We start from the raw sequence: 25,940 nt of genomic DNA, 5'->3' as shown, positions 1-25,940 counted from the left end.
GGCTGTTGATATTTGTCGTCGTACTTGCCAAAAGGTCTTCAAGCTTCTTACACAAAATTATTTTGCTGACTGTCTTTCAACAGGTTCACTTCCCCACTTGTGTGCAAACACTACTTACTCACTTGTTCAACATTCCTGTGCTGAGGCGAAACTGTGATTCGGGAACTCGCATTATGCAACGTGCCATGCTTTCTCAGCTTCGAAGCCAATCCTGAGGATTACAAAGGCAGAGTCGGCGCCATTACTGACAGCGGGGAATTCTTGCAATCAAAACACGGCACTGGACGGCAAGAACCTTAATAGCGACCGTCAAAGCAGATAGCGTTGCCGTGGCAGTGGCTACGGCTGCCAGCGGTTCTGCATGCGAGAGCGCTGGTTCGAGGCGGCAAGATAATCAAAACGGCGGTGTTCGCTTTGATTAACGCTATTTCGGACCTGCAGTGGCGGCAAAAAGTCAGGAAAATCGGACAGCGAAGGGTTCTTGCGTCTGAAATTAGACATTCTTATACATTGACTCTATGGGGCACATGGTGGTGCCACGAAGCCGTCCGAATAATCGGGCATTTCCCTAAAATGGGGTGTCTAGAAAATCGGTCTACTGTACACTGGCAACTCCTCCAGTCGACGACATGGAGTCAAAGACAATTTGTTACGATTCCTCTCTTTTACTCGAGTCAGCACTAGGGCGACTTTCATTCCCTTTCAATAAAATGACAGCTAATTTTCCCTGATTGAAGCACAAATTCCGAGTTTTTCCAGACTATTCAAAATCCCTGAGAATTCCAGGTTTTCCCGGTTTTCCTGGTTGGTAGACACCCTATCACCAACATTAAATTCAGTGGTCTGCTAAAATATTCAGCAAGAAAATTTTAAAAAAGGGCTCAGTCTTGTCCTGAGGTATCTATCTGGGAGTCATCATAGTGAATTTCACAGTTGCAGCACTTTTTGAAAATTCTCCAGGCCTGGAATGAGAAAACCATGCGCACCATTCTGACCTATTGCTGTAACTTGAAAACCAGTGAATATAACTGCATGAAATTTTGTAGTTCTACTAATGTTTTTGGTGTGAGTCTATCCTGAAAATTTCATTAAGATATCTCAATAAACAAGGAAGTTGGTATCCGAGGGTAGCTTCCCTCCTTAAAACACATGCCTTTTCAGGGATACATTCACACTTGATTAAAGATGATTTGATGTAGGTTATAGCGACTTTAGTGCTGCCAATTTTTCCTGCTTCAGAAATTTCTCAATATGAACTTACTCGAAGCAAGTACCTTCTTGGATCCTCTCACCCTCAGAAGACCTTGTAGATGATGCATAGGGTCAGGAACCGACGAGCAAAACTTGTTCCCAAACAGAATATTATTTTGCATAAAACTAAAGATAATAAAACAAGCCCAAATTCGTAATGTTTATGAAGAATTCCAAGAGAGTAGGCAGGTATGTGTGCCCACATGGGGCAGCTGTCGAGCGCTATGTCAGACTCCACTCTCCAGCCAATAAAAATGTTAATCAAGTGCTGCTATTAATGGGGAATTTTAGGAATAAGTGACTGAAAGCTAGGGGACGCTATCAGCCAGTGGTTCAAAAGCATACAAGTGGAGTTTGGAGTTCTAAAATGCTTATGTCACGCTCATGAACCAGTAATGCGTTTATACTGCACGACTACTGCTCTGAATGCCAAGTTAGTAGACACTTGCTGTCAAAGCAGAAAAGAAAATTATGGCAGAAGCCATCCTTGGTGATTATCTAAGTCAATGTAAACCTTTCTTCCTGTGAATGTGGCACAAAGCCTGAGCACATTCATGTCCTCCCATGGCTCACTCGAAGACTGCCACAATTGCGGGATGTGACACCCTTACGATCGCAACTCGAGACAGTTGCAGACATTACACGCTGCTCCGAATTCATCTTCAAATTGCTTTTGAAAGTATGTGTCCCTGTAATCCAATCGGCGCTGCTTGGTCTTGGCGGCCTGTTCAATAGCTGTTCGCTTGACTTGGCACTGTTCTTTGGCCACACATCACTTCTTGCTTGCGTTTCATGGCCGTGCACATCTAGTCGGCCTGTCACTTCGCTTCCTGCCTCGTTGCTTTGGTAGGCATTGCATACCTTGGAAGTCTGCAGAGCCTTTGTACTCTTATGCTCCTCATCCACTTGATGCTTTTGAGGGCCCATTGTTGTATCTGCAAGTTGTGGGGATGCGCGACTCTCGCGCGTCCCCTGATAGGTTTTTCCCACATGGCACGTCTCCTGTAATCCGGCTTCGCCGCGTGACCTGCGTAATGCCCGCGGCGGTCGATGTGGTTGGGGCGCAGTGCGAGAGATGGCGCGAGTGTTGCGTTGCTAACGCCGCCTCACGGCATGGTTACTTGGGGGCGCAGGGGAGAACGGGCTGGCTCTTTCCCGGCGGATCGGCTAACAACGAGGACGTCCCGCGCGCGCACGCCGACCCATGCCTCGGCGAGACCGCCTCGCGTGGCCTGCCTTCGAACGCGCCACCGTTGGCGTGACCGTACACGCGAACGACCAGGCGTTGGGATCCAGCATGGGGCGAACATATTCGCTCGTTTTCCGGTCGCGGTGAGTCGGACTTCTAGATTTGTTGCGCGCCCATCAGCATGTTTTGTGGATAGCAACTCGGCTAGCAGGCATTGATCTATGAAAGGTGCAATAAATGCCCTTGTGATTGTTTGCACTACTGTGTTCTCGTTCCTTTGTCCCAAGAGTACAGAGGAGAACCCCACATCTGGCTGCCCAACGTGGGACTCTTGGGGCATCGGACGATAGTTTTAACAGTTTTGCTTCGTTCGAGACCTTTGTTTGAACCGAAGCGTAGGGCTAGCGTGAATTTTGATTGCTAGCGTCGGCGGCGTGCTTTCTTGAGCGAGGTGATGGTGGCTGTAGTGTGTTTGAACATGTCAACATGCTAAGCCTTTTCGCAAGTGTTTTTCAATGACATTCGTCAGTACGAGAGCCACATGGTCTGCATCCTGGGAGAGCGAGGCTGAGCGCCCGCGGAGCAGAGGCAAGCCTGAAGCGAGTTAGTACAGAAGCCTCGTGGGTGGTCCGAATTTCTTATGTAAATAGCTTCTTCTTTCTCTTTGACTCGGATGAAGTCGCGGCTCTGGGAGCCGGTGGCCGCGGGCCACGGGTTCCACTACGGGCTGACTGGTATTGCGGCCTGGCACCGGGCGCTCCGACACCGTCTGGGACGGTGGGCGCCGTCAACTCGGATGCTGTGTGCACCGAGCGGAGTAGGACCACCTCACAGAGCTGACGTCTCCTCGCGGCTGCCTGTTTTGCGCCTATTCTGGGTGTTGTTTTTGGATGCCGGTTGTTGTCAGGGTAGCGACGCTTTAGGCCTAAGGCTTTACGAAGCTGCCTGTCGCACGTGGAGGGACACAACCTGGTGGACCGTGGCGTTGAGGTGTTGCAAGTTGCTTCCCTCATTCTAGTTAGCCTCGCACGAATTGAAATTACTCGTTCGACTCAAGAAAGCGAGCTTCGTTCACGTGAACTTAGCATCTGAGTAGCTGCCCGATCTTTGCTAGCCGAGTTGAACATCGTACCACGTGGGCGATGCGCATGCATAATTCCTCTCCCTTGCACTACTTTAGTGTTTGCCAAGTGTGTTGAGTTTACGCAGTGTGATTGGAGTCACCCCTGGCTTGCTGTCACCTGCACATCGTCTGCGCTGCTGCCCCGGACTGCGATCGAGTCACCCCGGGCGAGGGTGATGCTGTGGCCAGTTCGGCGCAGCGACTTCGGCGGCCCCCTGTATCCAGCTCACAACCCTCGGCGGCGGACAAAAGAGCCGGCGGTCACCGACAGCTACGGCGGCTCACGCCAGCAGGGCGCGTCGGCGCGAGCGACGCTTGCTCGTTCCGACTACTGCGTCGTCGTTTCCGGAGTCCTGGCCTGGAATCGTGCCGCCAAGTCTGCAAAGCTGCCGCTGTGACCGGCAGACGCCAGCGATGTACCCAGGGACAATGTCGGCTCGCAGGCTATGGACAGCGTGGACATTTCCTCGGCGCGGCCGCTGTTTAATGTTCTACCTTGTTCGCGAAGCACGGGTTAATGTTAGATCGTGTCACATGTTTCGCCGGAATAAGAAGTGATTTAAGGTTGGGGGGATGTGGGCATGCGCGACTCTCACGCATCCCCTGATATGCTGTTTTCCGCACGGCTCGCGTGGCCTGGCACCCGCGGCGCTCGGAGTGGTACAAGCGCGGTGCGAGAGATGGCGCGAGTGTCGCGCCACGGCGGGGTTACTCAGGCGCCGAGAGACAAGGCGCTTTCTCTTTGGGTTCGGGAAGCAAGCGGGACGGACGTGCCGACCTGCGCGTGTGCCGACCCATGCTTCTGCGAGACCGTCTCGCGTGGCCGCCCTCGAACGTGCCACCGTTGGCGTGACCGCACACGCGAACGACCAGGCGTTGGGATCCAGCATGGGGCGAACATATTTGCTCGCTACCAGGTCGCGGTGAGTTGGACTTCTAGATTTGTCGCGCGCCCATCGGCATGTTTTGTGGATAGCAACTCGGCTAGCAGGCATTGATCTATGAAAGGTGAAATAAATGCCCTTGTGATTGTTTGCACTACTGTGTTGTCGTTCCTTTGTCCCAAGAGTACGGGAGGAGAACCCCACAAAGTAGAGGCCTACACACAACATAGTGCAGCTAGCGCAAACCAGTCCCATCTATTAGTTGTGTGCACACCCACACTGGCGAGTGGAACAAGGATAGAAGGCACCAAGCGACTCGTAGCATGGAGCGTGGAGGGGCCGAGCCAATAGCAGCCAGCAACCGGGAACATGGGGGTGTGTGCATCAGTGAACAACTCTGTGACATTGCACGGCCTCACGTTTGACCTTCGCTTCGTCTATGCAAAGAGCTTTAAGAACTTTAACTTTAAGGACATCCAGTATGTTTGGCAATTAATGCAAGCGCCAGTTAAATGAATACCAGCTCACAGCACAGCTCAGTGTGAGCCTTCTACTAAAGTACTCTATGTACATACTCACTGCCTGTGTGTCAAGAGGTGCATAAGGTGGTGGCTTCTCAGAAAAACTGGACAGAACCAGCTGTAGTACAGTCAATGGCAGGAGGGAGAAACTACAAAATGCACCGGGGTTCTGCAGATCCTGCAAACAGAAAACAAGGGCAAATTATATAGTTTCTTCTAGGCTTGTGTGAATATAAATTTTCTTGTTTAAGATGAAATCGAAGTGAATAGTAATTAGTGTTGAATAATTTCAAAATGAATACTTTGAATAGTTGTGAAATTTACATAAAACCTTAAAGGGGTCCTGAACTACCCCTCGGGCTAGGTGAAAAAACACTGTCTGCGGATAGCATATGCTGCTGGGAACATCTCAGTCAAATTTTGCAGTGGTGCACGGCACATGGAGCTTGCAAGTGCTCCGGAGCAAGAACAAAGTCAAATTTTTTTTTCAAATGCTTTCTTTTCAACAGAAGCCTGCTCCTCATTCTTTTCTGGAGACTAGTTCGTAATATAGCCGACTCCCAAATACGGCTGCTAGTGGCCAATAGCTGACATCAATCAAGAAGGGTGTTTAGATCAGTGCGCTTCTTTCTACTGTCACTGTGTATATTCAATGATGCAGTTTTAAAACAGGCTAAAGTAAGTTAAAGTCTCCTTTGTGGGGATGCGCGACTCACGCGCGTCCCCAGATATCTTGCTTTCCCCCCATCTCCTGTACTCCCGCTTCGCCGCGTGGCCTGCGTGACGCCTGCGCCGACCGATGTGGTTGAAGCGCAGTGCAAGAGATGGCACGAGTGTTGCGCTGCTAACGCCGCCGACAGGCGAGGTTACCTGGGCGCCGAAGGGAAGGCGCTTGCTCTCTGGGGTTCGAGACAGCAAGCAGCACGGACGTGCCGTGCCGCGCGTGGAGCGACCCTCTTCCCCGGCATTCGGCGCGCGGCGCGGACATTCCGCGCGCGCGGCGACCGATGCTTCTGCGAAACCGCCTCGCGTGGCCGCCTTCGAACGCACCACGATTCGCGTGACCATACACGCGAAGGACCAGGCGTTGGGATCCAGCATGGGGCGAATATATTCGCTCACTTCCGGTCGCGGTGAGTCAGACTTCTAGATTTGTCGCGCGCCCATCGGCTAGCAGGCATTGATCTATGAAAGGTGCAATAAATGCCCTTGTGATTGTTTGCACTAGTGTGTACTGTCGTTCTTTTGTCCCAAGAGCACGGGTGTGAGAGACCCCACATCTGGCTGCCCAACGTGGGACTCTTGGGGCATCGGACGATAGATTTAACAGTTTTGCTTCGTTCGAGACCTTTGTTTGAACCGAAGCGTAGGCCTAGCGTGAATTTTGATCGCTAGCGTCGGCGGCGTGCTTTCTTGAGCGAGGTGACGGTGGCTGTAGTGTGTTTGAACATGTCACCATGCTAAGCCTTTTCGCAAGTGTTTTTTTTTAATGACATTCGTCAGTACGAGAGCCATGTGGTCTGCATCCTGGGAGAGTGAGGCTGAGCGCCCGTGGAGCAGTGGCAAGCCTGAAGCGAGTGAGTACGGAAGCCTCGTGGGTGGTCCGAGTTTCTTATGTAAATAGCTTCTTCTATCTCTTTGACTCGGAGGAAGTCGCGGCTCTGGGAGACGGGTGGCCGCGGGCCACGGGTGCCACTGCGGGCTGACTGGTATTGCGGCCTGGCACCGGGCGCTCCGACACCGTCTAGGACGGTGGGCGCCGTCAACTCGGATGCTGGGTGCACCGAGCGGAGTAGGACCACCTCACAGAGCTGACGTCTCCTCGCGGCTGCCTGTTTTGCGCCCATTCTGGGTGTTGTTTTGGATGCCGGTTGTTGTCAGGGTAGCGACGCTTTAGGCCTAAGGTTTTACGAAGCTGCCTGTCGCACGTGGAGGGACACAACCTGGTGGACCGTGGCGTTGAGGTGTAGCAATTTGCTTCCCTCATTCTATTTCACCTCGCACGAATTGAAATCACTCGTTCGACTCAAGGAAGCGAGCTTCGTTCACATGAACTTAGCATCTGAGTAGCTGCCCGATCTTTTGCTAGCCGAGTTGAACATCGTACCACGTGGGCGATGCGCATGCATAATTCCTCTCCCTTGCACTACTTTAGTGTTTGCCGAGTGTGTTGAATGTACGCAGCGTGATTGGAGTCACCCCTAGCTTGCTGTCACCTGCACATCGTCTGCGCTGCTGCCCTGGACTACGATCGAGCCACCCCGGGCGATGGTGATGCTGTGGCCAGTTCGGCGCAGCGACCTCGGCGGCCTCCTGTATCCAGCTCACAACCCTCGGCGGCGGACAAAAGAGCCGGCGGTCACCGACAGCTACTGCGGCTCACGCCAGCAGGGCGCGTCGGCGCGAGCGACGCTTGCTCGTTCCGACTACTGCGTCGTCGTTTCCGGAGTCCTGGCCTGGAATCGTGCCGCCGAGTCTGCAAAGCTGCCGCTGTGACCGGCGGACGCCAGCGGTGCACCCAAGGACAATGTCTGCTCGCATGCTATGGACAGCGTGGACATTTCCTCGGCGCGGCCACTGTTTAATGTTCTACCTTGTTCGCGAAGCACAGTTTGATGTTAGACCGTGTCACATGTTTCGCCGGAGTTTGAAGTGATTTAAGGTTGGGGGGATGTGGGGATGCGCGACTCACGCGCGTCCCCAGATATCTTGCTTTCCCCCATCTCCTGTACTCCCGCTTCGCCGCGTGGCCTGCGTGACGCCTGCGCCGACCGATGTGGTTGAAGCACAGTGCGAGAGATGGTGCGAGTGTTGCGCTGCTAACGCCGCCGACAGGCGAGGTTACCTGGGCGCCGAAGGGAAGGCGCTTGCTCTCTGGGGTTCGAGACAGCAAGCAGCACGGACGTGCCGTGCCGCGCGTGGAGCGACCCTCTTCCCCGGCGGGTCGGCGCGCGGCGTGGACATTCCGCGCGCGCGGCGACCGATGCTTCTGCGAGACCGCCTCGCGTGGCCGCCTTCGAACGCGCCACGATTCGCGTGACCATACACACGAAGGACCAGGCGTTGGGATCCAGCATGGGGCGAACATATTCGCTCGATTCCGGTCGCGGTGAGTCAGACTTCTAGATTTGTCGCGCGCCCATCGGCTAGCAGGCATTGATCTATGAAAGGTGCAATAAATGCCCTTGTGATTGTTTGCACTACGGTGTTGTCGTTCCTTTGTCCCAAGAGTACGGTTGTGAGAGAACCCCACACCTTGCAAATTTTATTAATATTTAAACACATCCAGAAGAAGCCAACATGCTTTTTGTGAAGTCTGTTCACGCTCGGCCACGGCCCCCATGAAATAATTAAGCTTTGGCCACCCTGCTTATCGATGCCGTAGCCATCGGGTCTTGCTAATTTCAACCAGGTTCAAAAACTGAATTAGCCTCGAATGATGCAAAAGTTAAGGTCGAACCCCACACGCTTGCCAGCGCGTGCTCACTCATGGCCACTCGTGGTTAGACCCCTTGGCAGACTTCGCTTTGTTATGATCGAGCTATTGATAGCACTTCAAGATGCATACGTTGGATGTGGGTACTATGCATTCAGTCACGCTGGTGAATAACAAAGCCGGTCAGCACCACGTAGCACAGCCAGAGTTGAGTGTATGAGCGCGAGCACGCACTCAAGCCCTGGCGCGCACAAAGCAAATGTTGCACATACGCACTACAATTGCATATAGCTGCTGTCTGCCACGTAGCGTAGATACCACAGCCACCATGAGACGCCGCAACAAGCCCACTGACTGAGTGCATTCTGACTCGCTGAGGACAACTGTGTATATAATCGGAAGTAGTGGCACCTACGTGAACATCCAAAATCAAATTTGAACTGTGCGCCACGGCGATGTTCAATAGACCCATTTTATTGGCAAGGAGAAACACAGCCTCGAACCAGTGCACCGCGTCACTCTCCTCCTCGCACTGGTATGCGCGGATCCCGTTTTCTCCCAGCGACAGGTTGGAAGGTAGCGGCTTAATTGCAAATTAATGCACTTCTAATGTATTCTATCTGAGATTTCAGTGATATCAGATGACCGAAGGTCGACAACCTACCACTCTGCTGTATTTGGCTGCAAAAATAACTTTAGGAAGCAAGCGTGAAGTGCACCTTCAGCCGCGGCGACTTCGTGGTCACTGCCGCTATGATAACAGAGAAGCGTCCGCTTTGTATTGCCTGCGTAAAGGACTTGATGCCATCGCGTGTATGTTCAGAAGGTTTTGTTCCCAGTGAGCGCTTGGTGACGAACTCGGAACTGGGCACCAATGATCAAACTCTGACATTAAAGAAAGGTGCGTATTCAAGTCGCTAAACTCAAATGATGAAGCTAACTATTTCTTCGTGCACGCACATTAAACTTATTCTGTTCAAATGTGTTCCAAGATTATCATGATTGGCAACCAACATTCTGGCGGAAGTTGACCGAGGACGTATTATAAAACAGTACGTGCCGACTAAGAAATGAACGTGTGTTCTTTTCCATTCTGTAACCAAAGCCATGCCTACCATGTACCGGCTGACCTTAGTTCACATGGGTTCTCCCATGCTTCTGAATCTCGCCAGCAAGCTGTCGACGCCGCTCATTGCGCGCTGTATTACTGCAGAAAATAAAGGTGCTGTTGCAGAGAATAGTTGTTCATCTTTCAGCTCTCGAGTAGGCGAGGTGCCCTTACATGCACAGGCACCATTTGAGACCTAATGGTACGCATTATCTTTCAACGCGTCATGTGCGTTTGGTTGATTGTGGTATATTCACAGTCACAATCATCAGCTAATCCATGTTAACAGCCCTTTCAATCAAGTTATTTTAGAGTTCTTTATTTTCTAGAGCTTGATGGCTGGGTGCCAGATAAAAATGTTTAGAAAATTGTACCGTCAAAATTTTAGGACCCCGAAAGCTAGCAAAACGTGCTTCCTCAGAGCTTTGCAGTTACCTGGATTGGGATTTATGCTGGTGCGGCACACCACATGACACATGGAGACACCTCTGATTGTTGCAGCCTGAGTGATACCTTAAGAGTTCAAGGCTAGACATACAATAATAAAATGTCACATGTATACAGAGCTTCACAGTTTGGATTGGGATGTAAGCTGGTGCAGCACACCACATGAGCCAAGGGGACACTTCTGATTGTTGTCGCCTGAATGATACCTTAATAGAGTTCAGAGCTAGACATACAATAATAAAACATCACGTGTATATGTTACATATCGACAATGTTCAGACTTGACTCGTCTCCTATTTCAATCGTGGGGAGAGCTGCAGGAGCACCTCTAGGCCCGTCACCTTCGATATTGCGGCTATACTGAAGCTAAAAGCTCAGTGACAACTCGCTAACAAGTTTTCCAATCCAAACAACTTTCTGACACCTTTCGGGAAAGCGCGAAATTTTGCCACTCATCGTCAACAGCACGTTCGTCGAGCACCCTCCAGCATGATCCTGCATACCAGCATAGCGCCGCATGATAGACAGTGCTACAATTGCAAAATGGCAGCACCCTCAATGAAACGCTCTATCATCATCATCATCATCATCATCATCATCGTCCTGGTTACGCCCACTGCAGGGCAAAGGCCTCTCCCACACTTCTCCAACAATCCCGGTCATGTACTAATTGTGGCCATGTCGTCCCTGCAAACTTCTTAATCTCATCCGCCCACCTAACTTTCTGCCGCCCCCTGCTACGCTTCCCTTCCTTTGTAATCCAGTCCGTAACCCTTAATGACCATCGGTTATCTTCCCTCCTCATTACATGTCCTGCCCATGCCCATTTCTTTTTCTTGATTTCAACTAAGATGTCATTAACTTGCGTTTGTTCCCTCACCCAATCTGCTCTTTTCTTATCCCTTAACGTTACACCTATCATTCTTCTTTCCATAGCTCGTTGCGTCGTCCTCAATTTGAGTAGAACCCTTTTCGTAAGCCTACAGGTTTCTGCCCCGTAGGTGAGTACTGGTAAGACACAGCTATTATACACTTTTCTCTTGAGGGATAATGGCAACCTGCTGTTCATGATCTGAGAATGCCTGCCAAACGCACCCCAGCCCATTCTTATTCTTCTGATTATTTCCGTCTCATGATCCGGATCCACCATCACTACCTGCCCTAAGTAGATGTATTCCCTTACCACTTCCAGGGCCTCGCTACCTATTGTAAACTGTTGTTCTCTTCGGAGACTGTTAAACATTACTTTAGTTTTCTGCAGATTAATTTTCAGACCCACCCTTCTGCTTTGCCTCTCCAGGTCAGTGAGCATGCATTGCAATTGGTCCCCTGAGTTACTAAGCAAGGCAATATCATCAGCGAATCGCAAGTTACTAAGGTATTCTCCATTAACTCTTATCCCGAATTTTTCCCAATCAAGGTCTCTGAATACCTCCTGTAAACACGCTGTGAATAGCATTGGAGAGATCGTATCTCCCGGCCTGACGCCTTTCTTTATTGGGATTTTGTTGCTTTCTTTATGGAGGACTATGGTGGCTGTGGAGCCGCTATAGATATCTTTCAGTATATTTACATACGGCTCGTTTACACCCTGATTTCGTAATGCCTCTATGACTGCTGAGGTTTCCACTGAATCGAACGCTTTCTCGTAATCAATGAAAGCTATATATAAGGGTTGGTTATATTCCGCACATCTCTCTATCACCTGATTGATAGTGTGAATGTGTGGATATGGTCTATTGTTGAGTACATAGCTATTACGGAATCCTGCCTGGTCCTTTTGTTGACAGAAGTCCAAGTTGTACCTGATTCTACTTGCGATTACCTTTGTAAATACTTTGTAGGCAACGGACAGTAAGCTGATCGGTCTATAATTTTTCAAATCTTTGGCGTCCCTTTTCTTATGGATTAGGATTATGTTAGCGTTCGTCGAAGATTCCGGTACACTCGAGGTCATGAGGCATTGCGTATACAGGGTGGCAAGTTTCTCTAGAACAATCTGTCCACCATCCTTTAACAAATCTGCTGTTACCTGATCCTCCCCAGCTGCCTTCCCCCTTTGCATATCTCCGAAGGCTTTCTTTACTTCTTCCGGCATTACCTGTGGGATTTCGAATTCCTCTAGACTATTTTCTCTTCCATTATCATCGTGGGTGCCACTGGTACTGTATAAATCTCTATAGAACTCCTCAGCCACTTGAACTATCTCATCCATATTAGTAATGATATTGCCGGCTTTGTCTCTTAACGCATACATCTGATTCTTGCCAATTTCTAGTTTCTTCTTTACTGCTTTTAGGCTTCCTCCGTTTGTGAGAGCATGTTCAATTCTATCCATATTATACTTCCTTATATCAGCTGTCTTACTCTTGTTGATTAACTTCGAAAGTTCTGCCAGTTCTATTCTAGCTGTAGGGTTATAGGCTTTCATACATTGGCGTTTCTTGATCAGATCTTTCGTCTCCTGCGATAGTTTACTCGTATCCTGCCTAACGAAGTTACCACCGACTTCCATTGCACACTCCTTAATGATGCCCACAAGATTGTCGTTCATTCCTTCAACACTAAGGTCCTCTTCCTGAGTTATTAAAGCCAAATACCTGTTATGTAGCTTGATCTGGAATTCCTCTATTTTCCCTCTTACCGCTAACTCATAGATCGGCTTCTTATGTGCCAGTTTCTTCCGTTCCCTCCTCAGGTCTAGGCTAATTCGAGTTCTTACCATCCTGTGGTCACTGCAGCGCACCTTACCGAGCACGTCCACATCTTGTATGATGCCAGGGTTAGCGCAGAGTATGAAGTCTATTTCATTTCTAGTCTCGCCGTTCGGGCTCCTCCACGTCCACTTTCGGCTATCCCGCTTGCGGAAGAAGGTATTCATTATCCGCATATTATTCTGTTCCGCAAACTCTACTAATAACTCTCCCCTGCTATTCTTAGTGCCTATGCCATATTCCCCCACTGACTTGTCTCCAGCCTGCTTCTTGCCTACCTTGGCATTAAAGTCGCCCATTAGTATAGTGTATTTTGTTTTCACTCCACCCATTGCCGATTCCACGTCTTCATAGAAGCTTTCGACTTCCTGGTCATCATGACTGGATGTAGGGGCGTAGACCTGTACGACCTTCATGTTGTGCCTCTTATTAAGTTTCACAACCAGACCTGCCACCCTCTCGTTAATGCTATAGAATTCCTCTATGTTACCAGCTATATTCTTATTAATCAGGAATCTGACTCCTAGTTCTTGTCTCTCCGCTAAGCCCCGGTAGCACAGGACGTGCCCGCTTTTTAGCACTGTATATGCTTTTTTTGGCCTCCTAACTTCACTGAGCCCTATTATATCCCATTTACTGCCCTCTAATTCCTTCAATAGCACCACTAGACTCGCCTCACTAGATAACGTTCTAGCGTTAAACGTTGCCAGGTTCAGATTCCAATGGCGGCCTGTCCGGATCCAGGGATTCTTAGCACCCTCTGCTGCGTCGCAGGTCTGACCGCCGCCATGGTCAGTTGCTTCGCAGCTGCTGGGGACTGATGGAAACACTCTATAGGCGGAGCATTATAGGCATGCCCCACTCCACCATAGCCTCTGCAGTGCAAGTCATTGAAGAATGAGTGGAAGCACCACACAGAGGATGTTCGATTGCCAATAACTTCACTTCTACTGAACGCATTGAAGTGCTTTTTTGTGGCAAATTATTTCTGAAATAGTCCATCTTAACTTCAAATGAATTTCTCGACTTCGATAAAAAGTGGTTCAGAGCCCCTTTAACAGAAGTGCTAGATTATGACAGATATAAAAAAATTGTTCTTTACTTGCCAAAAGTACACAGGTTCATCTCAACTACGGAAATATTTGAAGATAAACTTGGGGATTGACACAGTAAATGGGTGCTATTGCAACTGTAATGGACAGTGTAGAATAATAATTTTACAATCACTCCTTTTTGCCCTACATTCAGAAAGCATTGACTTTTTCGTGTGCAATAGCTCAGTGGTATCGGCCCAATACAGTCAACTCCCATTTATTCGACCGTGATGGGACTGACGAAATTGATCTAATTATACGGCGGGTTGAATTAAACAAGCTGCAGAAAAAAAATGTCGAAACACACTGCTGACTCATTTGGCAGTATTGACCCGATTTCTATGAGTCGAACAACAATACACCCAGGAGGTCGAAAGGTCATAGCAAACACTGAAGGTGGACTCGCGACTCTCAGGTTATAGGAGGCAAGGCATGGACTAACCAAAAGGTGGAAAAAACAACGACTAAATAAGAAGCTAAAGAAGAAGATAGCAGAGGTTACCAAGGAGGCAGAGGAATACGCAGCCGAACTCACACGACAAAGTTGGCAAAAGTTTAGCGACTCACTGAATAGAACCCTCAGCACCGCAAAGACCTGGCGTATCCTCAAGGCTCTAATGGACCCAACCAAGACCAAGTCAGAAAGTAACAAGGCCATCCAAAGAATAGTACACCAATTTGAAGGGTGTGGGGATGCGCGACTCTCACGCGTCCCCTGATGTTCTTCCCGCATAGCGCGTCTCCTGTAATCCGGCTTCGCCGCGTGGCCTGCGTGATGCCCGCGGCGGTCGATGTGGTTGGGGCACAGTGCGAGAGATGGCGCGAGTGTTGCGCTGCTAACGCCGCCTCACGGCAGGGTTACTTGGGGGCGCAGGGGAGAACAGGCTGTCTCTTTCCCGGCAGATCGGCGAACAGCGTGGACGTCCCGCGCGCGCGCCGACCCATGCTACTGCGAGACCGCCTCGTGTGGCCGCCTTGGAACGCGCCACTGTACGCACGAACGACCAGGCGTTGGGATCCAGCATGGGGCGAACATATTCGCTCGTTATCCGGTCGCGGTGAGTCGGACTTCTAGGTTTGTCGCGCACCCATCGGCATGTTTTGTGGATAGCAACTCGGCTAGCAGGCATTGATCTATGAAAGGTGCAATAAATGCCCTTGCGATTGTTTGCACTACTGTGTTGTCGTTCCTTTGTTCCAAGAGCACGGAGGAGAACGCCACAAGGGACAGAAGAAGAGCTACTGGAAAAAGTCCGTGTAAAGTGCTACGGGCAAGATAAACCCAAAGCGTACATGGAGAGATACCCAGACAAAGAAAACCCCGACCTAGACAGACCCATCACCAAGGAGGAAGTTTTCGCAGCAGTTAAGGCATCGACCCGGAACACAGCAGCAGGTGCGGACAAGATTAGGAACACACTAATCCGCAAGCTAAGTGATGAGGCGGCCACACAGCTGACGAACTTCCTCAATACACATTGGGAAGCGGGGACACTGCCAGAGGAATGGAAACATGCGGAAGTAGTTATGATCCCCAAGCCAGGGAAAAAGCTACTAGTAGAAAACCTACGGCCGATATCACTCACTTCGTGCCTTGGCAAGTTGTATGAGCGAATCGTGACAAGGAGGCTACAACAATACATGGAAGATGAAGATCTGTATCCCCACAGTATATGTTCGGCTTTTGCACCAAATTATCAACCCAAGACGTCCTACTACAAATTAAAGAGGGGGTTCTAAGCAACATCCCCTACAACGGAAAAAACATAATAATGGCACTCGATGTCAAAGGGGCGTTCGACAACGTCAGGCACGCGGCCTTCCTCAAGGGTCTGGACGATGTCAACAGCGGAAGAAGAATCCACGGCTACATGACAGCGTTCCTATCAAACAGAACAGCCATGGAGGGGTTAGGAGACCTGCGGACAGACAAGTTCCACACGCCTAACAAAGGAACCCCGCAGGGATCCGTGATCTCACCGATCCTTTTCAACATTGCAATGATTGGGATAGCCCGGAAGCTTGAAGAGATCGACGGCATACATCACGGCATTTATGCCGACGATATCACCGTCTGGGGGGCGATCGGAGATATTTTGTTCGATACGCGTTCTGTTCAGTTGCTGCAACGTCACAAAGTTGCAGTATGCAAAAGTTGTGACAGCGGGGCGGAGAGAGCAGCCAATCAGGAAGCGGTGACCTCCCCGGAAGTTTACTTCCGTCGTTTGTCGTCTGCTTGCAAACAGTATACTACAAAACCAAATGTTTCTCGTCTTCCAAATGAATTAAATCTTTATCTAAAAAAATGTATTTTTTCTTCTCAAGCCCAAACATATTTTCAAATAGTAGTACGTGTGACTACTGCAATTTATAACTATTAGGTTCTTTGCGTCGTCCCTAGATGGTGTCGCGCACAGCGAGAAGAAGAAAAAAAAACGACGAGAAGAGTGGCGCACTTTTCAAGAGGCAGCGACAACATTCCAGTGGCTCGCTGGCACTGATGATGTTGTCAATTTCACTGTACAACCAACGAATTATTTGTTTCGAGAAACAAAAACGACGCCGGAATTCACTTTCTGCCATTTCTTCAAACGCGTTTCGCACTGTCACCCGCTCTCCTCCTTCCTCTAGAAACGCCAGCGCAACAACCTAAGTTCCCAACGGAAGCACCATTTTCTCGAATTAAACTATGGATTGGATTCAAACGTGCCATTCCGCAGCCGAAAAGGCCGCCTGTTGAATCCAATCCATTCCACCAGACGCGCCATGCGAAGCCGTATGATCGCTCCAAACTTCCCAGCTCCCGTCGGGTTCGGCGCCTAGCAGACGAATTGCTTGGTGGGAGGATGATTGACAGGAGCGCGTCGTCATTTTGACGTCACCAAAAACGCGGCCGCGCCCCGCGGCTGGCGACGTCGGCGCGGAGTAGGCCAATTGCGCGCGCCGGTAACCGAACGAACGCGCCGAACAACCATCTCCGATCGCACCCCTGGACTAACCAAGGCTCGCTCAGCCAAAAAGAAGAACGACTACAAGCCACAGCAACATGCGTGGAAGAATGTGTTAGGGAAAGAGGCCTCGCCTGCTTGACGGAGAAATCAAAGCTCCTGAGAGTCAGAGAGGAAAACGCTCGGAAGAACAAATCAGCGTCACCCTACCAAGGACAAAAGATACCAGAAAAAGAAGCCGTCAGGATTCTGGGAATGTGGGTGCAGAGCAATCAACGCTGCGCACACACCATAAACCTACTCAAGCAAGCGACGGCACAGGTGGCACGTATGATCACCCGCGTCTCGGAAAAAAGAAGCGGCATGAAGGAGGAAGATACAGTCGAGTTGGTTGAGAGCCTCATAATCAGCCGGATTACGTACGCCCTCCCATATTACAACACAAACAAAGGCGAACGGGATAAGGCCGACGCCATCATAAGGAAAGCATTCAAAACAGCGCTTCACCTGCTGGCCAACACCTCGACAGAGATGCTCCTGGCCCTCGGACTCCACAACACGTTCGAGGAGCTCAAAGAAGCACAATTAGGGTCGCAGCTACTCACACTCCAGCAGACTACCACGGGCAGAAAGCTCCTAAAGAAACTGGGGCACAAAGAAATTGAAAGGCAAGAACGAAGAACGGCAAACCTACCCGATGAGTATCGCAGCACCATAAAGGTAGGGTTCCTACCAAGAAACATGGACCCGAATTTACACACAGCCAGGCGGAACGCTAGGGCAAAATATGTATAAAAATACCTAGCAACAAAAGTGAACACAGTATACACAGACGCCGTGGTATATCCTCGACGACGAAGGGAAACAGAACAAAGAGTTGTCGCGGCAGTAATAGACTCGGACTATAGGGAAATCGCTTGCGCGTCGGCACGGGATTGTACGGTAACCGAGGGCGAGGAAATGGCTGTTGCTCTAGCAGCTGTGGAGGGCTACCGCACAGATATATCTCTTATAATTCTAACAGACTCCAAGGAAGCATGCCGAAACTACATTAACCCTTTGAAGGTTTTCGCCGTACATGTACGGCGGCGGTTTTCTGTCCCGCAAGGTCTTTGCCGTACGGGTACGGTTCCGACCCTCCGTTTGAGATTGCGCGCCATAATGACAATGAGCGCTCATCGGGAGGTGCTGCCACCTCTTAGCACTTGCAAGATGCGTTTGAAATTGGTGCTACCTTCTTGGGGAGATAAACACAGCTGATTGCTAGCTTCAGCGCGTCGCTCAGACTGCGGCAACGCCCCTTTGGCGGTTTCGGTTTCGCCGCGTGATCGCAACGGAGGCGCGCGAAATGTCATTTTTTTTTTGTCGGCACGCTCTCGCAGGGACGGCGGATGTTGATTTCTATCTTGATTGGCACTGCTCTTGGCTTGTTTATCACCACTTGCTTATCAGCGCCGTTCGCGAGGTATTCTCGCTCTCCGCGGCAACGCGCTTACGCGAGAGGGTGCCTCAGACCTCTGCCCAAGGCAGCCGCACGCAGAGATGTCATGTGTGCGCCAACACAACTCCTCGCTTCAAGAGAACAGACACGCATTTTAGGTGTGCAGACTGCGATAAGGCGTTGTGCGTAGACCCGTGTTTCAAGGAGTACCACGCTCGGAAATAATACTGAACATTTTGCAGTTCTGAGTGATGCCGACACCAAAATACTGTTCCTAATTATTTTTTACTATTTATTCCCGACTTAATACATCTTGTACATTCAAGATCCACAATAAAGTAATTTGACCACCTGGGAAAGTTTTTTTCAAAATAATTCGACCCTCAAAGGGTTAACGGCAGAATCGGTCAAAAAGCGCTCCAAATCTTCCTCCGCGCTGGCCAACAGAATAAACGCATTAGACACACCATCTTTTGGGTACCTGGGCACACTGAGATTGAGGGCAACCAAAGGGTTGATAGGATCACTCGCGAGCATGCAAACCGAGCGGACCTAAACAGAGATCCTGAGGATTTCATGACAGTGATCCCAACGTACTCTGACATACTAAATTACCATAGAGGGACGACGATCAGATATCCCCTGCCCCACAATACATTCAACATCAGGCAGTTTACTGGCGAAAGCTGCAGACAGGAACTTTCCCAAATTTACATATACTATGCAAAATGTTCCCAAGTCAATACAGGGACACATGCCCGTGGTGTGGTGCTAAACCCACACTTTATCACGTCACATGGGAGTGCAATACGAATAAGGAATTCCACAAAATAGAAAATCCGAGTGCGGAGCAGTGGGAGAGCGTGCTCTCCAGCGGCGACCCTAGCCTCCAACGGAAGCTGGTGGATCATGCCCGACGAGCAGCCACGCTCAGTGGTGCCCTGGAATAGGGGCGCCAACCATGCAGGCCGGAGATCTTAATCAACCAAAGAAGATCAAGACATCCGGCCTGACCGCTGAATTACTCTTTCTAGAGTAATAAAGTTTACTTCCTCCTCCTCCTCCTCCAAAGTGGAAACTAATGATTAAACCTCCTACATGAAGTAGAAATCTAACGCATACCCAATTTTTAAGCAAGATAAATGGGCAAGGTCCAATACTGTTACAACGTTAAACACACAGGATGCAGGACGAAGATGCGAGAAACAAAACCAGCTCTGTATTCTAAGACCACCAGAGCTAACGCGCCAACTTCGTCTTCCTTCCAAAAAGGAGCGTGGTTGCTGCTCGTGTAGCTCAATTCGTTTTCTTCTCTTTCTTTGCTATCCTTTAGTTGTGGCAATATGTGTGGCACAGTGGCGGTCGATTTCCTAAAGTCAGCCTTTACCGTACTGCATGCACCAAAGAATTTCAAATCTCATGCCAAAAGCAGTGACCAGTCACTTGCTCTCGCATCCGCAACATCGTTATCGAAAGCAGTTAGATCAACGCTAGTGGCTGATTTTGTGGTATCGAGAACATTCACAGTAATACATAGTTGTTAATATGGAGGTAAATAATTGAAAATATATATATGTTTGTGATCTCAAAAAGACAGGAAATAAAGTCACAGTTTCACCCAAAAGGCAAAGCAACGATTGCGATAGCAAATTAGTGAACTGCTATACGAAATAAGGATAGTAGATTTATCAGCCATATAAACTTGTAAACACAGGCATATTAACTAAATTAATGAGCATGGTGTCAGATGCGTAGAAGCCACCATGATCTCACTCGATGACCACGGAAAGTCACTGTCGAACACGCTACAGTGAAGAAACGCGGCAACAACAGCGTGTGAGTTGATCCTCACGCAGACGTTCGCATCAACGTGAAGTATGCTGCGAAAACACAGTGAGGCACAGACTCCGTATCCATTGCAAATGACTTTCAAGATATAATGGCCAAGCTGGGAGCGCACGGTTGCCCGGGCCACCAGGAGTAAAATGTATAAATTTGTATAGCACATGCCAATCATGCACTTGCTTTGTTCATTATCTTCCTTTGTACTGAAGAGCTTTATTATGGACATCATATAATACCACAGGTTCTTAACAGGATACCACCACACACAATGACAACTCAAAGTACCAGGATTAGCTTTCAAAGAGATTATCATGCAATGAATGTGTCAGTTATGAAATTACTTACATAATTGAAATCTACAAGATCTGCATAGCATGTGATCGCTGTGCAGATGGCAAAGACGAGCCAGAACGTAGGGATGACCACAGATGACTGTAGCCCCTTCCGCCTTTCCCACATGGTGAGGCTGACTACTAGGACCTGCAGAGAAATTGACAACCATTTGAAACACAATCAGGGAATACCTATTTCAGGATCACTGCAGGAAGGCCTCGCCCAGTGACGTCAAATTACCCTTGCGCCAACTGACACTATTCTATGCCAGCACATTTCCCAATATCATCACACCAACCAATTGTATGCTGTCGTCGACTGTGCATCCCTTCGCGTGGCACCCATTCTATAAATACAGAATAGACCATCAATTATCTGCCCTACACATCACATGGACAGCCAAGCTACATATCTTACTCTTAACCTCAACTAGCATATCAAGTGCACCTGTTCGCCCTCTAATCCACACTGCTGTCTTTCTGTCTCATTAAATGTTATGCCTAACATTTCTTGTCCTATCCCCCATTGCACGATCCCTAAGTTCTTCTCAAGCTTCCTTGTTAACCTCCAAATTTCTGCCTTGTATGTTAGCGCCAATAGTATGCAATGGTTGTGCACTTTTCTTTTCAAGGATAGCAATAAGCTGCCAGTCATGATTTGGTAATGCCAAGCCCATTTTTATTCATTTCCTTCTCACGATTAGGGTCCCCTAAGACTAACTGGCCTGGATAAACATATACTTGCATAAATTGTATGGGCTGACTGTCAATAGTCAATTCTTTTTCTCTCGCCAGGCTATCGAACATTACTTAAGTCTTCTGCATATTAATCTTCATTATAAGTCTTACACTTTCCTTGCTAAGGTTCTCAATCATTTGTTGCAAGTCATCTCCGTAATTGTTGTATAGGACAATGTCATCTGCAAACTGCAGGTTGCTGGCGTGTTCCCCACTGATCCTCACACTTTATTTTTCCCAGACTAAGAGTTTGAATGCTTATTCCATGCATGCAGTGAACAGCATTCAAGAGATTGTTTCCTTGACTGACTGTAACCCTTCTTGATTGGTATTCTTCTGCTTTGCTTGTGAAGTCAGGGATGGTAAAAGCAAGTGTGACTATGAATTAAAGCAGCAGCTTTACTCTCTCAAACCTAAGTACTTCCCCAAGCTTAAAGAGAAGTTAAAGGGACACAAAATAGAGAAATAGGTTAAGCTAAATTACCTTTCCAAAATAAGAAAAAGAGGAGACTCGCTAAACCAGAAAAGGTACAAAAATGAGAAATTAAAGGGATTATTGCTACCTTAAGTGCAATAAGCTCGCCGCGACTTTGCAGGTTTTGACAATGTCTGCTTGAGCCTAGGTCATTTTTTATCAGTAAAGGTGTTGGACTATGCTGTATTTAAAGAAGCTAAAGAGTAAACATACCGTCGAGAACTTTGAGTGCACCACAATGGCCCAAACAGGAGAAAGTGCATTGACATCAGTGAAGTCACACTGATGTGCCGGTTCAGTATTTTGTCTTTTTGCAGTCACCTTGTCGGAGGCGGCACGAAGAGGTAGCTGCCGTAACCATAGTTTATTTAGGCTGGCCAGCGATGGTGCAGCAAGATCTTGGGAGTGGCCAACACCGCGACCGCTCAGGTCGAGTACGCTAGCATGTTCTATTCTAACGCTACCTGCATGTGAGTCCATCTTCTTCGCCTACTTTGGAGGCGCGCGATAGTCGTACCAGTACAGGGCCCTCCTGCTAGTGCGAAGTATAATTGAAATAAAGTCTAATGGTAACGTCCAGGTAAAGTGTGCAAATGGTGTCGTCATTGGTAGTGTTGGGTTCACGCAATCCAGCAAGATGTACCAGACAGCGCCGGCAGTGTAGATTGTGAGCGAGGTGCAGCCACATTGATACCTAAGTGCTTAATCATGACCTGCCGCAGGTTCTCGTAGATGCCTGGGCCTGTAGAAGTCGGAGCTCCAAAAGTAGACCGTTTGGCAGCTCAGGACTTATGTGGAGATAATGCAATTGTTGGTGCTCACAATGTAGATGTAGAACCAATACTCGAGCTGAAGAAACCAGATAACAGAGCTGCTCCTGTAAAACTTTGGTAGGCCATGCATTCACAGAAAGTGTGAGCACAGAACATCGGAAGGCTCGCTTGCTGCTGCTTGCGGTGAAATCTCGAATGCTAATAGCATCAGGGTTGCGGTGGTCGCTGAATGCATCACAAAGGTTGTGCTTGTGGCATTGCCATGTCTGCAAGAGTGAAATCTGCACCTGGTGGAGCCAGTGGGAGAGTCTCTGTATCGGTGATGAGTGAGGTGCCCCCGAATGGAAAGCGGACAGCTTGCAGGAACAACCAAGGAAAGAGAGCGGCGGGACATAGAATAGCCAAAAGCGCTTACGTTTGGGCCAGTGAATTCCTTTGAAAGAGTCACCACGCGGATGACTTTGAGCTGGGGAGGAGGCTCACGAACCGAGTAGAGGTCTGATGCTGGGGCCGACGCATGCTGATGATCGGCATGGGTGGATGCAGGCGATATGGGACGACAAGATGTGGAATGGTGCGATGGTTCCAATTGCGAGAGCTGTTGTGGACTGAGTGTTCGAGCTGTATAGTGAGCAAGGACGGCTGACCGCAAATCCATGTAGAAGTTGGGACCGGGGGATGTCAGCCGGAGACTGGAACGCAGCCAGAGCTTGGAACCTTGTTGAGAAGAAAATGGCAGTATGAAGTGGCTGTATCTGGATGAACAAGATGTCTGGCATGTCAACGTAGAATTACCGGACACCCTACAGCCGTGGAACGTCTGCCAGACTGCGCAAGGCCTCGTCCCATGCCTTGGTAGAGTTGGTGCGCTGACGCTGGCATGGATGGGTTCGGTCATCCAGGTCATCTCGTGCTACCTGCACATGAGCCCATCTTCTTCTTCGCCTGCTTTGGAGGCGATAGTCATGCCGCTACAACCTCTTACCACTAAAATAGACTTCTGAAGAAACACTTATTAGTCTAAACTGATTAAATTCTTCTCTTTAGCATCCCTTTCAAGAAAAATTTTCCATAGTCTGCTCTGTTGGGGTCATCTGCTCCAACAGAGCAGATAATAACCCCCTCCCCCCACCTTCTCGTCGTCCAGGCCCCTTCCATGAAAAAGGAACCTACATTGACATGTCAACAACCTGACACACGACGCCACCTCAAGTTCCTCCACTGACATTCAAAAGCACATCTTTCTTTTCAATTCTAGACCCTCGCCGCTAACACACCCTCGTTCATTGCCTCGCCCACCTGCCTTATACCCCTCTTCCCTTGAGAAGAACCGTACCTATATATATCATGCCGGGGAAAGCACGTCGCCTTGAAAAAACATGTCCACTTGTTGAAACGTTGGCTCCTGCTTTCACCTTGTTTTCGTTTTACTCATCATCTTGAATTTCCATCTCTTGCCATCCCCATGTTTTCCCTGAACCTTAAAAGACTTATCACTTGGACGCGAAGCCATGGTGCGCCTCATGCCCGTCGAAATGCTAGTTGTGCATTTTTATTCAGGATGATATAAAAATGGACATAGCACAGAAGCAAACCATCGTGTATGCATATATGCCATGCCACCATCAGCACACTCATACTGCAAATTGTGCGTGAACATGCCTGGCTGTTTGTCCATTCCAATATGCCATTTAAACAACTGATTGTCAACGAGTCAATCAGGCAGTTGCATCAGGTTTCACTTTCGAAACCAACTTCCTGTTGGAGCCAGTCATCCTTGCTTCTCATCCACCCTAAGTCCAGCCGTCTCTTCTTGTGTGCCACTCAGTACTACAACGCCACATAGTCTCTTTGTTCTCAACCCTTGCCCTCTTGCTGCTGCGTCAGACTGCCAATACTACATAGACACTGTTACATATGAAAGCAGCTTTCAACTTGCAGGACATTCAAGTCCATTCCCACTCAAGTGTAACCCTGCAAGCACAAATGGAGTGTGATCAACTGGTTCAGCGCAGACTGTGGGCCCTGTGAATCACACAGCGATGAGTCTTGCATGCTGCTGCCACGATGGTCTTTCTGAAAAGTGTGGATGTAAAATCCGTTCAAGTAGGGGTTGGGGTTAAATCCGTTTTGGCTGTTTATGGAAAGTCCTTGTCTGCAGGAATACATACTTGGCGGCGCAAACATTTCCAGTTCAGCATCCCCTACCCGGAGCCACTCAGTGAAAAGATGAGGTGTAATTCATGCTTTCCTGTGGAACTTATTGGACAAGGAGACTTATCACATTCTTGAAGCAGTGTGGCACTCTGCTCTTGCCAATACCAAGCGGCAGTCTGCAGCGACACACACAAGTTGCTCGTTTTTTTCTCCTTGGCAAGTACTACCGTTCAGATTCAATTCCTTGTTTGACTGCACCTGTGAAAACAGCGATATTGCTTTGATGCAGATATTCCTGTAGGCGTGAGAAGTAATTGTGGCCCCATTAGGAGAAGTGCAGTTCCAGGGTTGCAACACATTTGATATATCGAATGTGACAGTGAACGAAAGTTTGATACACATGTAGTAAAGCACTACAATTTTGCATGGGATTTTCAAGGGTATGTCATGACTGTTCGATACAAACAATGATTTGATATATCCGAGTCTAATACATCCAAATCAACCGTACGCTGTTTTCTATCTGTTGCAATATTTGAACCCAACACACTCGTACAAGCAGCTTTAATTTTTTTGTTAACTGCAGACCCCCTAACCTCTACTCTTTGCTAGCAGAGCCCTGTTTTCAGGTAGTGAGGCATGTTTGCTGCTCCAGACTATCGGCACAGCAATTCAGTGTGACCAGCAAGGGCTTCCTTTTACGTGGCTCAAGAGAAAGCATATCATTAAAAACACCTAAACTTGCAACACTTACTCCAAAAATGCATGAAATAAGAGTTCAGCCAGTTGATTAACAAAGTATCAAAAGTTAATGAAACTGTAATTATTCACATAGGAAATGTTACAGTAATGACGCTGACTAACAATCAATTCATATAGGAAATCCAATACAGCAGACTTCACTTAATTCGACTCTGGTTAGTTTGATCCTGACCAATGACCAAAGGTTCCGGCGGGCACCCGTGCATTTTCATGGGCCCGAACTTTCATTATATCGCTGCTAAAAGTGACTTTCACTAGATAATAAGAAACTTGGCTAGTCATGCATCTGAACCCAATAATGGCCCCAATAGCGACTCCTTTAGTGACAGTGTCTGTCTCAGTGGAGCTTAGGAGACAGTGAATGCGTCCAACAAACATCAACTCCTATAGAAAATGCCTATTTTTGGCCTGCCCTAGGAATATTTTAAAGCAATAACCATAGCTCACAATGTACAATTACGGCATTTACCCGATTATAAAGCGTGCCTTGCATGCCTTATTATTTTTGAAAATAAGAATTGGGCCAAAAATTGCCTGCATGGTGCAATTGTACACAAAACCAAAACAGTCTTCACGACTTTTATATGCTTTACCGCATAACACAAATGTACTGCGGCAAAGCTGACTTCAGGCCGCCATAGTGCTATGTCTATATCGCTTTTGGTAAGATTTCTACTTTGCTTAGGAGCTTTACTGCACATT

General features: G+C 48.6%; 1 protein-coding gene across 6 annotated transcripts in view; it reads right to left on the bottom strand.

Moving 5' to 3' along the window:
• The window catches only part of LOC142578625 (multidrug resistance-associated protein 1-like), a 289,636-nt gene that overhangs the window by 224,446 nt on the left and 39,250 nt on the right, over window positions 1-25,940 (bottom strand). For all 6 annotated transcript variants that reach the window (XM_075688047.1, XM_075688043.1, XM_075688046.1 and 3 more), the window contains 2 exons: window positions 20,347-20,481; window positions 5,027-5,146 (listed from right to left, as the gene is read on the bottom strand). In XM_075688047.1, the coding sequence (XP_075544162.1) occupies window positions 5,027-5,146; window positions 20,347-20,481 (255 nt within the window). The remainder of the gene's footprint in view (window positions 1-5,026; window positions 5,147-20,346; window positions 20,482-25,940) is intronic.

Source organism: Dermacentor variabilis, chromosome 4 (assembly GCF_050947875.1).
Source record: "Dermacentor variabilis isolate Ectoservices chromosome 4, ASM5094787v1, whole genome shotgun sequence".
Lineage (NCBI taxonomy): Eukaryota > Metazoa > Arthropoda > Arachnida > Ixodida > Ixodidae > Dermacentor > Dermacentor variabilis.
The sequence above is the reverse complement of the archived record's forward strand: the minus strand, read 5'-3'. Positions and strand labels throughout refer to the sequence as shown.